Source organism: Melanotaenia boesemani, chromosome 4, assembly GCF_017639745.1.
Source record: "Melanotaenia boesemani isolate fMelBoe1 chromosome 4, fMelBoe1.pri, whole genome shotgun sequence".
NCBI classification, from domain to species: Eukaryota; Metazoa; Chordata; class Actinopteri; order Atheriniformes; family Melanotaeniidae; genus Melanotaenia; species Melanotaenia boesemani.
The window spans coordinates 1,814,223-1,826,994 of record NC_055685.1 but is presented as its reverse complement, the minus strand read 5'-3'; the positions used below and the strand labels follow the sequence as shown (position 1 = coordinate 1,826,994).

General features: G+C 45.7%; 1 protein-coding gene across 3 annotated transcripts in view; it reads right to left on the bottom strand.

Moving 5' to 3' along the window:
• si:dkey-28b4.8 (sarcoplasmic/endoplasmic reticulum calcium ATPase 2) overlaps positions 1-12,772 on the bottom strand; it is a 58,685-nt gene that overhangs the window by 8,232 nt on the left and 37,681 nt on the right. For all 3 annotated transcript variants that reach the window (XM_041982947.1, XM_041982945.1, XM_041982944.1), the window contains exons 14-17: positions 7,395-7,520; positions 7,096-7,317; positions 6,842-6,953; positions 3,922-4,160 (exon numbers count right to left, since the gene is read on the bottom strand). In XM_041982947.1, the coding sequence (XP_041838881.1) occupies positions 3,922-4,160; positions 6,842-6,953; positions 7,096-7,317; positions 7,395-7,520 (699 nt within the window). The remainder of the gene's footprint in view (positions 1-3,921; positions 4,161-6,841; positions 6,954-7,095; positions 7,318-7,394; positions 7,521-12,772) is intronic.

Below are 12,772 nucleotides of genomic sequence, written 5' to 3'. Positions count from 1 at the left end.
TTTAAGAAAATCTTTGACTTGGTCATTGGCAGGTCATGCGTACCATGTGACCACCTCCATGCCCACACAGAGCAGCTGTCTTTGTGTGTTTAAACATGAACTGAGCAGACTGACAAACATTTTGCCATTTGCCCTGACAAAGGCCTTTCAGGCTGAAACGCGTTGGTGTAGCGGCTCTTGAATGGTTGCTGACAAATGATGATGCCACAGCAGGGATCAGGATCTGCACATTTCTTATAAACACACACCTGCGGATAGCAGGAGGGGCAGTCCAACACAGACAGCAGCACGGTCTCTCCCCGTCTCCCCCACAATGGTTTTCCAGCCATGGTTTTCATATACAAATAAAACTACAATAAAAAAGGAGTGACTTTTAAACAATATTAAATAATCCATCATAAACAAATATCAATATGAAAATAAATCAAAATGTTATACGAAAAGAAATGTAGTGTGTGTACTTATTTTCCTTTTTAACATACAATGATAATTAGTATTTTTGGATCAGTTCAACATCCCTATTAACCTTTTAATTACTCACGCAAATATTTAGTTCCAGTTAAAGTGCAGTCCACAATACAACAAGTAGGCTAACGTTTAAAAAATAACAGTTCTATAACACACACACACACACGCGGATAGCAGGAGGGCACAGACAGCAACACGGTCTCTCCCCGTCTCCTACAGCAGGCCCGAAAGTAACGCGGGAAAATCCCGACAGATTTAATGACATTAATGAAACTTTATGCCTAAAAAAAAAAAACTCAAAACACAGATCGACAGTTATTTAATAACCTTTTTTAAAGAGTTTAGACCAAAACAAGCTGCTTTTCAAGTACTTAGCTTAACAAAGAGAGAGACAGCATTTCAACACGTCTTACCCGCACAACGGTTTTCCAGCTTTTGCCACCAAGATGCAAAACGTCACACATGCTGCTGCGGTGCGTCATTAATTAAGTCCCCCTCACTACAACAGCTAACTAGGAACTAAACACGTAGAATTAAACACGTAAATGTTTTTTTACAGGACAATGATAACTTGACAATAAAGAATATCTCAACAGGTTTTGAGAACGTTCATAACATTAAATGATTATTAAATTTATATAGAAATTTTACTCAGCTACATTGGCATGTTTTTATTAGACTAGCCATGATATAATAAAGGCTTTTTATTCATCATCTCCCTGAGTGCCTCAGTTATCTTTCTATTAGATTTAGATAAAATTAAAGCTTTAGTCTCCACTTGCATGGAAAATTGCACTGCACCACCAAATCAACAATCATTACCTACAAGACTGCAGTCACACAAAAACAAAGAGTCTATAAATGTCCATTAAAATATCAGCAAGGACATAAAATCCATAAAAACACATTTAAAAATGTGAATCCATCAAAAACCATTCTAGGCTAAAAGAAGCCAGCACAATGCTGGGACTGAGCAGTGTGATGAAGTGGAATAAATGACTTCTATTGATTCCTCCTGCAGAAAGAAGCGGCTCCCTGATGGGAGGCGCTGATACTCATCATGCAGGGCATGAGAGGGATCTGCTGCTCTCTTATTGGCCAGGCTAAGGGTTTGTGTAGACCAGCCATTAAAGAAACAGCTCTCAGCTCTCCCCAGGATGGAGTTGATGTTCAGCTGTTTCAGAATCCTGGACTTCAGCTGGACAGAGAGGCCACTGAGCCCGAGAGGACCTCCGTACTGCAGGATGCTTAGTGTGCTGCAGAAACTGTGGAGGATCTCGCTGCTGCCTCCAAAAGACCAGAGTCTCCTCAAAAAGTAGATCCTCTGCTGTATTGTGTTGCAGATGTAAATCACATGATGGGACCGTGACAGGGAGTTGTCCACTTGCACTCGGATGACTGTTTAAAGGGTTTGTTGTGTATCATGATAGGAGCTTGCGCATGTTCCCCAACGTCCCAAGATGATCTCCTCTGTCCTGGTGGGATTCAGTATGAGGGTCACACCACTGCACTACTTACACTGTCCAAGAAAGTGCCTGGTTTCCCCTCCTATGAGCCATCAGAGCTGTCATCAGAGAGTTTGATGGTGGTCAGGTGCACTGATAGTCACTGGTCATTGGTGTAGGTCCATAGCCTGAGAAGATGGGAGGGGGGAGGATGGGAGCAGAGCATCCATCTGCATAACATTTCCAGGAGAACTTAACCAGCCATCCAAGGCCAGTACAGGGAGTCAAATTAAGATAACAGCATTTGTTTTGGTTCAGGCTAGAGCATGTTTCGTCTGCCTTGAGTCTCTCAGTTATCTTGGCTGGCGACTCCAATTCATCCAAATTTTTGGGTCAGTTTCCATCCAGCTGAGCCCGCAACTTGTCCAAGTTGATGTCCACCCCGCGTACGACCTCCGGAACCGCAACCAGCTTGCCATTCTGAGCTAGAATAGCATCCAGTTTACGATTAAGCTCCTGCAACGCCATAGTCTGATTGTTCGTAGCTCAACACATCATCATAATCGGCGCTGCACAGCTGCTGTTGCTGGGTCGGGCCAGCCCTGTTTCCAGACTTTGCTGCACCTGCTGATCTGCCACCTTTTGCTTGTCCCGGGCCATCCTGCATGATGGTTGTTTTACAGGTGGCCCAGGCATGGTCATGATGTCATGCTGGTGCAGCCTAGATCAGTGGGGGGGTCAAGAAGACATCAGCCTAAAAACCTAATAGCCTCTGGTGATCTTCCTCAGATGGTGTCTGGCAGCTCTACTCATACAAATCCTAGAGGTAGGGCTGGGACAGAGAACGGGGCTTGGTTGCTAGGGCGGGTCATGTCTCGGACGGATGTTTAGGGCATCTCAGTTCGCTCCACCACCTGCGCCTGCTGGAGAACCCCAGCCACTACACCCCTTTTCAGCGTGCCAGGACTGAACACACAGATGGAACGCCTGCTGAGACTGGACCACCACATGGACTATCAAGAGGTGATATCTTCTTACAAAGGTTGCAGCTATTTGTCTTCTGAGCGTTTGTTCTGTGAGCGTTCGTGTTCTAAACGTTCATCCTGAGCGTTCGTTCTGTGAGGGTTTGTTTTCTGAGCGTTCATCTTCTGAGCATTCGTCTTCTGAGCGTTCATCCTGAGCGGGACAGAACTGCTGGATGCAGTCATGACTCCAGCAAATCATCTGCATCCATCAAATCAGATTTTATTCATAAAGAGTTTTCATGCCAAAATGCAACACAGAGTGCTTTACAGAATAAAATAAAACAAGCTTCACACAAAGAAGTATAACAGAGCAGTTTAAAAATATATTAGCTTCTCTTTCATACAGTCACACACACACACACACACACACACACAAGAACCACTTCTTCCTCCCTCTCTATTCTACCCAAACAAGAACTATAACTCCCCCCCCTTTTTTGTCTCTTGATCGAATGTAGGTATAGAAAAACTAATAAAGCAAGCATCTGGCTTGATGCTACTGTGATGAAACAATATTTTAGGGATCCATCCACATCCAGAGCCCCCCCCCCCCACCCATGGACACAGCGAGCACCATCACAGGGACTGCCCCTATCACGTTTGGCCAGGGTCCCCACCACAGCCATAGGGCTGCAGTGCAGGACCCCAAGACATCCAGACAGGGGAATCGCTGCAACAGCAACCCTGCAGACCGAGCAGGCAGAGCCCCCAGTGTGGTGGACCCCCATGAGAAAAACACTGGAGTTAAAAAGGTTAGGTCCGAAAACTTGCCTGAGCACCTGATTTTAAAAACAATAGGTCAGTAAGTGAGGTGATTAAGTGTGGTAGAATGAGGGGGGACTGCTGGAGAAACTGAAGATCCTGGGATTTTGGTATTAAAGTTAAGTAATCAGCTTCAGAAGACACCTGACAGTCCATGTGTGCAACTAAGACAAACAGAAACTATCATTTTTGTTGTGTTAATAATGAAAAAGCGCCCTCACCATGGCAGTGATGTCGTTCAGGCTCTGCAGATATTCCACAATGCGGCTTTTGTGGGCTGGTTCCACTCGAGCGAAGCAGCGCGCTGTCTGGCAGGCCTGACGCTGCAGGTGAGGCGGCAGCTCATCGAACTCTCGCCCCGTCAGCCCGCCGATGACTCCGGCGCCCTCCTGCTCCTCCTCCTGCTCTGTGATGATGCCAACCCTCCTGCAGATGGACAGCGCCGTCCCTTTGTTGTCACCTGGATGAACAAGAACAACACAGAGCTGCTGCTGATGATTTCCCTTGACCACCTGACCTGTAGACCACCTAAACCAGGGGTGTCAAAGTCCGGTCCTAGAGGGCCGGTGTCCTGCAGGTTTTCATCGTTTCCCTGATCTAACACAGACTTGGTCTCAGACTTGATCTCTTTCCCTCACACTCAGACACTTTCTCTGCTCTCAAAACTTCTGCTCTTTGTTCCTTTGTTTGTTCCTCTCTCTTGGGTTGCAGAAAGAGCTGTCTGTCAAACCTCCTCCAGCCAATAGAAAACGAGATAAATGGAGAAAATAATCCTCACCTTCTTCAGGGTGCGCTTGTTTTACTTCACACAGTGACTCCACACTCTTAGCCCAGATTTAGTTTGAACATAAACTTTTTAGTAGTGGCTAATTATCATTTATGTTTTGTATGAACAGCGTCTCATTAATAAAACAAGTTGTTTCTAACAGTTTTCTACATGTGCAGTGTAATAATAATGATTAGCCAAGAAAACTCAACATGTTATGTATCTGTCAAGAGTGGTTGGGCTATTTTCAAAACTCAACATATCTGGATCGCAAAGGCTCATGGGAGATGCAGATTCAGCTAAAATTTAACCTTTTTTATTGCTGTGCTATAAATTTGAGTTGTGTGCTTTAATTCCATAAAAACATAAAAGGATGAGAATGGATAGTAAATCAGAATCTGAAGCTATGAGAAGGTCGTTGGAGATTTTGAGGAGTGCTGTTTCAGTACTGTGAAGGGGACGGAAACTGGATTGAAACTGCTCATAAATATTGTTGATGATAAGATGGTTATGAAGTTGAGAAGCAACAGACTTTTCGAGGATTTTGGAAATGAAGGGTAAATTGGAAATCGGACAAAGGTTATTGAAATTCGTGTGGTCCAAGCCAGGTTTTCAAGATAGGTGTGACTGTAGTGGTTTTAAGTGCAAGAGTGACGGTTCCAGAGATTAGGGAGGAGTGAATGATGTTGGTGATGAGGGGAAAAAGTGAGGAGAGGCAGGTTTTAACAAGAACTGTAGGGATTGGATCGAGGTGACAGGTAGAGGGTTTGGATTTGAGGATAAAATGGCTTGGATGGAGGGAGAATAAAACTGGAGAATGTGGTTATGGGGGATGAATAGGAGGCGGTGAAGTCCACTCCAGAGACTGCAGCTCCCCACGAGGCCAGATGTTGATGAATGTCAGAGATTTTGGAGACAAAGACATGAGTGAGTTACAGAAGTCAGTGGATTGCATGTGGTGGGAAGAGAGTCAGGCGGCTTTGTAATATTGGTGAGGAGAGAAGAGAGTTCTGGAGTTGTGTTGGTTGGACTGAATGACACCAGAGTAGTAAGCAGATTTAGTTAAGGAGAGACTGTCCTTGTATAGCATTACATGATTATTGTTCATTTCTTTGTGTGTGGTGGGTCAGGTTTTGTTATAGAGTCGTTCCAGTTGTCGTCCTTGGGATTTGAGCCGACGGAGGGCAGGAGTGAACCAGGGTGCAGAGCGGGTGGAAGAGACGGATCTGGTTTTCAGTGGAGCATGAGTATTCAGAAGAGTATGGAGATTGTTGTTATAGTGGGAAACCAGGTCTTCAGGTGAGCAGCTGGTATGTGGACTGGGAAAATTGATGACTTCAGAAGAAAAAATCTCAATGTTGATGTCCTTAACTCTACGGAATGAGACGGTCGGGGGAGAAAGATTCTGGACAGAAGGAGGTTGACATTGAAAGTAATGAGTCTATGGTCAGTGTAAGGCAGCGTATGAGGTTTACAGTCAGTGGGAGTGATACCAGAGCTGGAAATTAATGTGTTGCTACAGACCAAAACTTTCTAGACAGGGTGAGAAGTCTCTGGAGAGAGCATCATGTTAATGTGCATATGAATAATAAAGTCACCGAGAATAATTGTGTTTGACATCAGAGATGAGAAAAGTTTCAGGAGGTTGGAGAAGTTATTTAAAAGGTCCTTGTTATGTTTTGGAGGACGGTAGATGGTAGAACAATCGTAGGAAAGGGTCCAGGCAGCAGTGAGGCCGAGTTCTGGAAGGAGGACACGGGAGCAGCAGGCACGACTTTCCAACGCCGCAGTGTAACATGGCGAGACCTCCGCCCGGCCCACGCCGAGGCACATGGCGAGACCTCCGCCCGGCCCACGCCGAGGCAGGCAGGTGTAAACAAACCCGGTGGAGCTGCTGCCAAGTTTCAGTCAGGCACAAGAAATCTTGCTTTCCGTCCACAAGAACTTCTTGGATCAGATGCCAGTTGCTGCTGAGAGAGCGGATGTTAAGGTGGTGGAATTGTTCTTGGCCGCAAAGTTATCCGACCTCGGCAGGCTGGCCAGGACACTGTGGTTAACACCCCGGCCAGCAGTATGGGGATGACGGCGAGTAGTGGACCAAGTTGATTTTATGTAGTAAGAGTCATTTTAATGGAGCTTACTGTGTAATCCATGGAGAATGTATCTCCAACGGGGCTGAAAGGCGATGTCCGGGTGGATGTCAAGACCAGGTGGTGGCTGTGGAGTGCAGATGGCTGTGGAGTTTCTCTTTGACTTCCAGATATTAGCTTTTCTACCTGATTTCAAAGCATTTAGTAGTGACCCGATCAAGCAGCTGAAAGCCACTGATTCTGCAGATGTAGGGTTGGTTGTGTTTAGTCCCAACGCAGGCTTACCTGTGATCATAATGACTCGGATGCCAGCCTGCCGGCACATTCGTACTGCACCCAACACCTCTTTCCTTGGGGGATCCAACATCCCAACGCAGCCTACAAAGGTCAGGTCGGACTGGAGGGTACCAGAGACAGAGAGAGGGTGGACAGGATGAGGTTCAGACTTCACACAGTTTATTTAAATCCCCTCTTAGAGGAGTCGATATCATGACTGAAAACAAAACATCCATGTCTGTAGTTATCATCATCATCATCACCTCATAGTCAGCAAACGCTGTTGAGTTCTCCAGGTTGAGGATGTGGATGTCTGGGGGCGTGTCCCTGGTTGCCATGGCAAGGCAACGCAGTGTGTCGCGTCCTGACCCCCACTCCCGAACCGTGGACAGAAGCTGCTCTCGAACAGCTGGGCTTAGCAGCACACAGGCAGAGCCACTAACACGGACGTAATTACAACGCTCCAATACACTCTCCGGAGCTCCCTGAGAAACAACACGAGACAAGATGAGGACACGACTGTCCAAAAAAGCCAGAAAGTGTCCCGTCGTGGGAAGCTGACCTTGACAAACATCTTGGCCCCAGACGTGGAACTGCTGAGCTTAGTGGATGAACAGAAGACGGACATGGACTTCCTGTCTCTGGAAAACTCCAGCGTCAACTCCTTCCTCATCAGCTGCTTGATAACCTGAAGGTAAAAGGTAAAAATACAAGCACTCTGTATATCAATGCCTGTAGTTATAAGATTAACCTGAACATTTAGACGACTCAAGATGTGTCTTTATGTAAATAAATAAATCTTGACAATACGGGAGTCTGAGGTACTTGGGGAACTGCTTACCCTGGACACACACAAATCTGCTGGGCTAGATGCTCTGGACCCATTCTTTTAAAAGGTGGCAGCTTATATCATTGCACTGCCTATTTCCTGGATTTTCAACCTCTCTCTTCAAACTGGTGTCCTTCCACAGGACTAGATGTCTGCTGTTGTCATCCTATTCTTCAAAGGGGGATCCTGTCATGGTTGCTGCTGCAGGATCCTCCGTTTCCTCATCAACCTCATCTGCTCCACCTGGGCCTCCTTGATTACACATCATTCCCACCTGCCCGCTCTCCTACTTAAACTCTCTCTTGTCTCTGCTTCCCTGCCAGATGGTCAGCATTGTTCTCCTTCTTGATATCAGCATTTTCTCTTGCCTCTAGATTCCTGTGAACGACCCTGTTTTGTCCCTCGGGTTCCCCCGATGCCTGTCTGGACATCGACCCTGTTTTAGAAAGACCTCTGAGCCCTGCCCGACCCTGATAAGTAATGACCCTTACCTGTCTGATTACTACGCCTTTGGATTGTGGATCCCCACTGTTTATGTCTGTAGATGTTTCAGCTCAGGAACCTGCCACCAGTCTCAGTCGGACTTCACCTGGATTATTCCCTGCTTTCCCTCGGCTTCAATAAACCATCCCTTGTTTCAATCTCCATCATTGTGTGTGTGTGTGTGTGTGTGTGTGTGTGTGTGGCTGAATTTCCGGGTCCTCTGTGATAACTCATTACAGCGATAGCTCAGACTTGAACTGCTGCAGATCCATGTCTATCCTGCCCGGTCTCTAAGACACTAGAGAAGCTGGTCGACAAGTAGCTCATGACCCATTTGGAGACTCATAATTTTCTCAACCAGTTTCAGGTCTGAGGCCTGTACGACGAAGCATGACTGACATACCTGGATATCTCTATGTTACGTGGATTGACTGAGGGCTGGGATATAAATGCTGTTAGCGACGTGTCTGGGTACGTATCATGGCTGCCACACGTTGCTAGCGTTGGTTTGGCAGTAGGCCACTGTTGTTGATGCAAGGTAATGTGTCGATGATAGGTCTGATGTAAACACAATGGCGGATAGTTTTGAAGACCGTCTCTTCCTTCCTTTTGCACATTGATAAACACTCGCGGCTTAATAGTTGGCAACAGATTGGAAGCACTTTGGGAGGTTTGATGCCCCAGAAATACAATCACTGATAGATGAACTTTGAAAAAGTGAAAAAGTCAAAGTGCTAGTAGTGACCTCCAGTATGGAGTGTTTTGGCTGTGCCATGCTTCCATGGTTTGCAGCAAACATATAAACAAACATAGCAGAATGATGATGTGTATGCTTGCATTCTGGATAAGTGGTGCAAGGAAGCTGGTTATCATCTTGATAATTCAATACATGGTTTTTCATCTTGATCAAAGCATGCTCTTGTAAAAGTGGCAGAGTCTGCAGTTTCTGACCAATCACAGACATGGAGAAACCCTGCAGAGCTGCTACTTCACCATGGAGGAGCAGACAATTATTTTTTGTAGAATTAAACATATCCACCAGGCCAGAAACAACACTGTTGCCATAGCAACAGCCAGGAAGGAATGCTGGTTGTTAAAGCATAAATTTATGAGATTGTACAATATTAATTTATGGGATATTCAACTCCATGGCCTCTTCAAACTCATCCCATCCCCAAAGTTCTTTCCTCAGTGACCACTGAAGCTGCGTTCCTCTTAGCCTGCCGATACCCACCAGCTGCCTCTGGAGTCCCACAGGCCAAAAAGGCCCGATAGGACTCCTTCTTCAGCTTGACGGCATCCCTTACTGCCGTTGTCTACCAACGAATTCGGGGATTTCTACCATGACAGGCACTGACAACCTTACAGCCACAGCTGCAGTAGGCTGGCGGCAGAGGCATGGAACACAGTCCACTCGGACTCAATGTCCCCTGCCTCACCCGGGACATGGTTGAAACTCTGCCGGAGATGGTAGGTGAAACTCTTTCTAACGGGATTCTGCCAGACGTTCCCAGTAGACCCTCACAACATGCTTGGGTCTGCCAGGCCTGACCGGCATCCTCCCCCACCATCTGAGCCAACTCACCACCAGGTGGTGATCAGTTGACAGCTCCGCTCCTCTCTTCACCCGAGTGTCCAAGACATGCAGCCGCAAGTCCGACAATATGACTACAAAGTTGATCATCGAACTGTGGCCTAGAGTGTCCTGGTGCCAAGTGCACATGTGGACACTCTTATGTCTGAACAAGGTGTTCATTATGGACAGTCCATGACGAGCACAGAAGTCCAACAACAAAACACCATCTAAGGCCATGCATCCTGAAACATTCTTAGAAAACCTTGGTAGGCAGGGCATCAAGACAGCAAGTGGTGGTTTGCTGGATGTAGTCAGTCAAGAAAGAAGCAAACTCATTCCAGGCCCGGTTGGAGAGAAGTTCTGGGTTACTGACCCAGGAGGATCAGTTAGCTTGTTAACAGTAACGAACAAGGCTCAAGCTTTATCGCTGTTCTTAGCAAAGATGTCAGACAAAAAGATGGTCTGAATTTCTCAGCTCCAGGTTAGAAATCCTCCGTCTCTCTTTATAGATCTCATAGTGAACCTGCAGCTTTGTTTTCCACCACCTGCATTCAGCTTTTCCTCATTCTGGTTTTCCAGCTCTTACCAGCGTGCCATTTTTCCATGAAGCTCTCTTTTTGGCAGCGATCACTTCCACCTCGGTGGGAGCAAAGACATCAATAATGCTGTAATTTTACCACTGAAATGATCCACCAGTGTTTCTTGATAACCTCTGTTTGAGCTTTTTGTTGACAATAACAGCATCTCAAAGAAAACCCAGGAATGATCAGACAGAACAACATCCACCACAGCAACCTGGGAAATATTCAGACCTTTAGAGACGACCAGATCCAGACAGGGTCCTCTGGTCCACATGCTGAGTTAGACCAAAGTTATCAGGAGCACAGTTCTCTGGTCCCTCCGTCCTCCAGGTTCTCAGCATGAATGTTGGAATCACCAACAATAACTACACCTTCAGAGTCGACAGATTACTGACAGCAGTTCACAATGTCATCAGAAACGCTACTCAGTATTTAGGTCGTCTGTATATGTCAAGGACCACCACACGAGAGGGGTGGTCATCTGGAGAGACACAAATTCCGATGAGGCAAAATTATTTTATAAGATCAAACAGCCCCACCTCCACCTTTCTGATGTGATCTAGCTCCACCCACAGAGCTGAAGTCTGGAGGGGTCGCTTCTACAAGAACAACCATCATTTTCTCTGTCTAACCAGGTTTCTGGTAAAACAAGAAGTTAACTTTGTGCTTTTTAATAAAATGATTGTTAAAAATGTTTTCCAGCCAAAGATCTGAGATTTAGCAAAGCTACCTTCAGTGTGCTAAAAACATTATCTGTCCAGGTGTTGTTCTGCGCAAACTGAGGCTGATGAGGAATGAACACAAGATGTGATAAATGTATAGAATGTATTGGGTGAATCTGGCTTTACTGAACATTTATCAGTCTTTTTGTTGCCTATAAAAACAGGGATACTTGCAAGTCGGGTCCCGGCTTATCCTGGAGAGCCATGAGTACCTACATAGCTGCAGCCTCGACCAGCACAGATCCATCAGATGCTGGGCTGTTATCAGGCTGGAGACAGATGAGGAGTTTGGTTTCATCCTGGAGGGAGGGGAGGTGGGCGCTGGGGCTGGGACAACTGAGTCAGAGCTTGCTGGGGGCCTGGTGAGGGATGCTGAAGTGGGATGTTTCAGGGTGATAAGATAAGATAAGATGGCCTTTATTGTCATTACACCGTAAGGTACAATAAAATTGAAGGTGGTCACTCGGAGCCACTGTGCACCATAAAATAAAAAACAGATATTGCCTTAAAATAAATAGATAAAACATAATAGACCAATATATAAACAGAAAATAAAAAGAATTAAAAACTAGGATGAATGACTTCCGGGTGAGCAATCAAGATGGCGCAAGTCTAACCTCGTGGCTCCCCGACAAAAAAAAAAACTCCTTTCTCTATGTAACTCCGTGATATACAACGCACTAAAGAGTCAGAAAAATGCCTAAAGTGAAATCAAAAAACGTTTTGCCATCTCGAGAACTGATATTGCCAGCTGAAAAAAAGGATGAGGAATGCGCGGCTAGCCTCTCAGACTCGGAGATCAGTAGCGGCTAGCGAGACAGCTAGTGAGAGGGCTAACCTACAAACCATTCTCCAGGAGTTGTGAGATCCACGCCGTGAAAACGGGGATGGCTTTCATGATGGCTTGAAGGACGAAATAAAAAACATAAATGGACGATTGAATGAAGCAGAAACCCGTATTATGGAACTTGAAGACAGGACCCAGCGGATTGAAGAGGCGGCATTGGAGCTAACTAAAGTGCTATATGGCTCAAACCGGGAGAGACGGACAAGGGACGTTCAAACGACGAAACATGGGAGGGATATAAGCGGAAACTGGACACCTACAGAAGGGAATAATTCGCTAGGCGACAAATGACAACAGGACAATGACTTTGACAAGATAAAGGTAGGAGGAAGAAGCAGATGGGACGAAAATGTTCCGTTTTTTCTTTACGTGATAACAAGTCGGGGACCACAAAAAGTACGCGGGAAATGGACCGCTACAACCAGGTATCGCCACTGGAGGGCCCTCCACAACCATTGAGTTGTGGTGGCTTCCCCTCAACGTCACTCACTAACTATAACATCACTACGGTCGCTGGAAAGACCGCTGATAAGGAAGTCCCTTTTACGTGGACTAGTCTTAATTTGATGTACAAAGTTAAATTGCTCAGATTGTTAAATGCTTTTTCTTGTTCGAGTAGCCAAAGGGGGTCACTTACTATGTTTGCTTTAGGTGAAATGTACTCTGTAACTCATGATGTCTTCAGCACCAATAAAAATCACAACATATAATGTAAAAGGAATTCTTAACCCAATAAAGAGGGCTAAAATACTAGGAAAAATGAAAAAAGAAAAGGCAGAGGTAGTTTTCCTTCAGGAAACTCATCTCTCAGAGATAGAACATAGTAAATTGAAAAAACAGGGCTTTAATCAGGTATTTAGTGCATCACATACATCAGGACGTATAAGGGGTGTGGCAACATT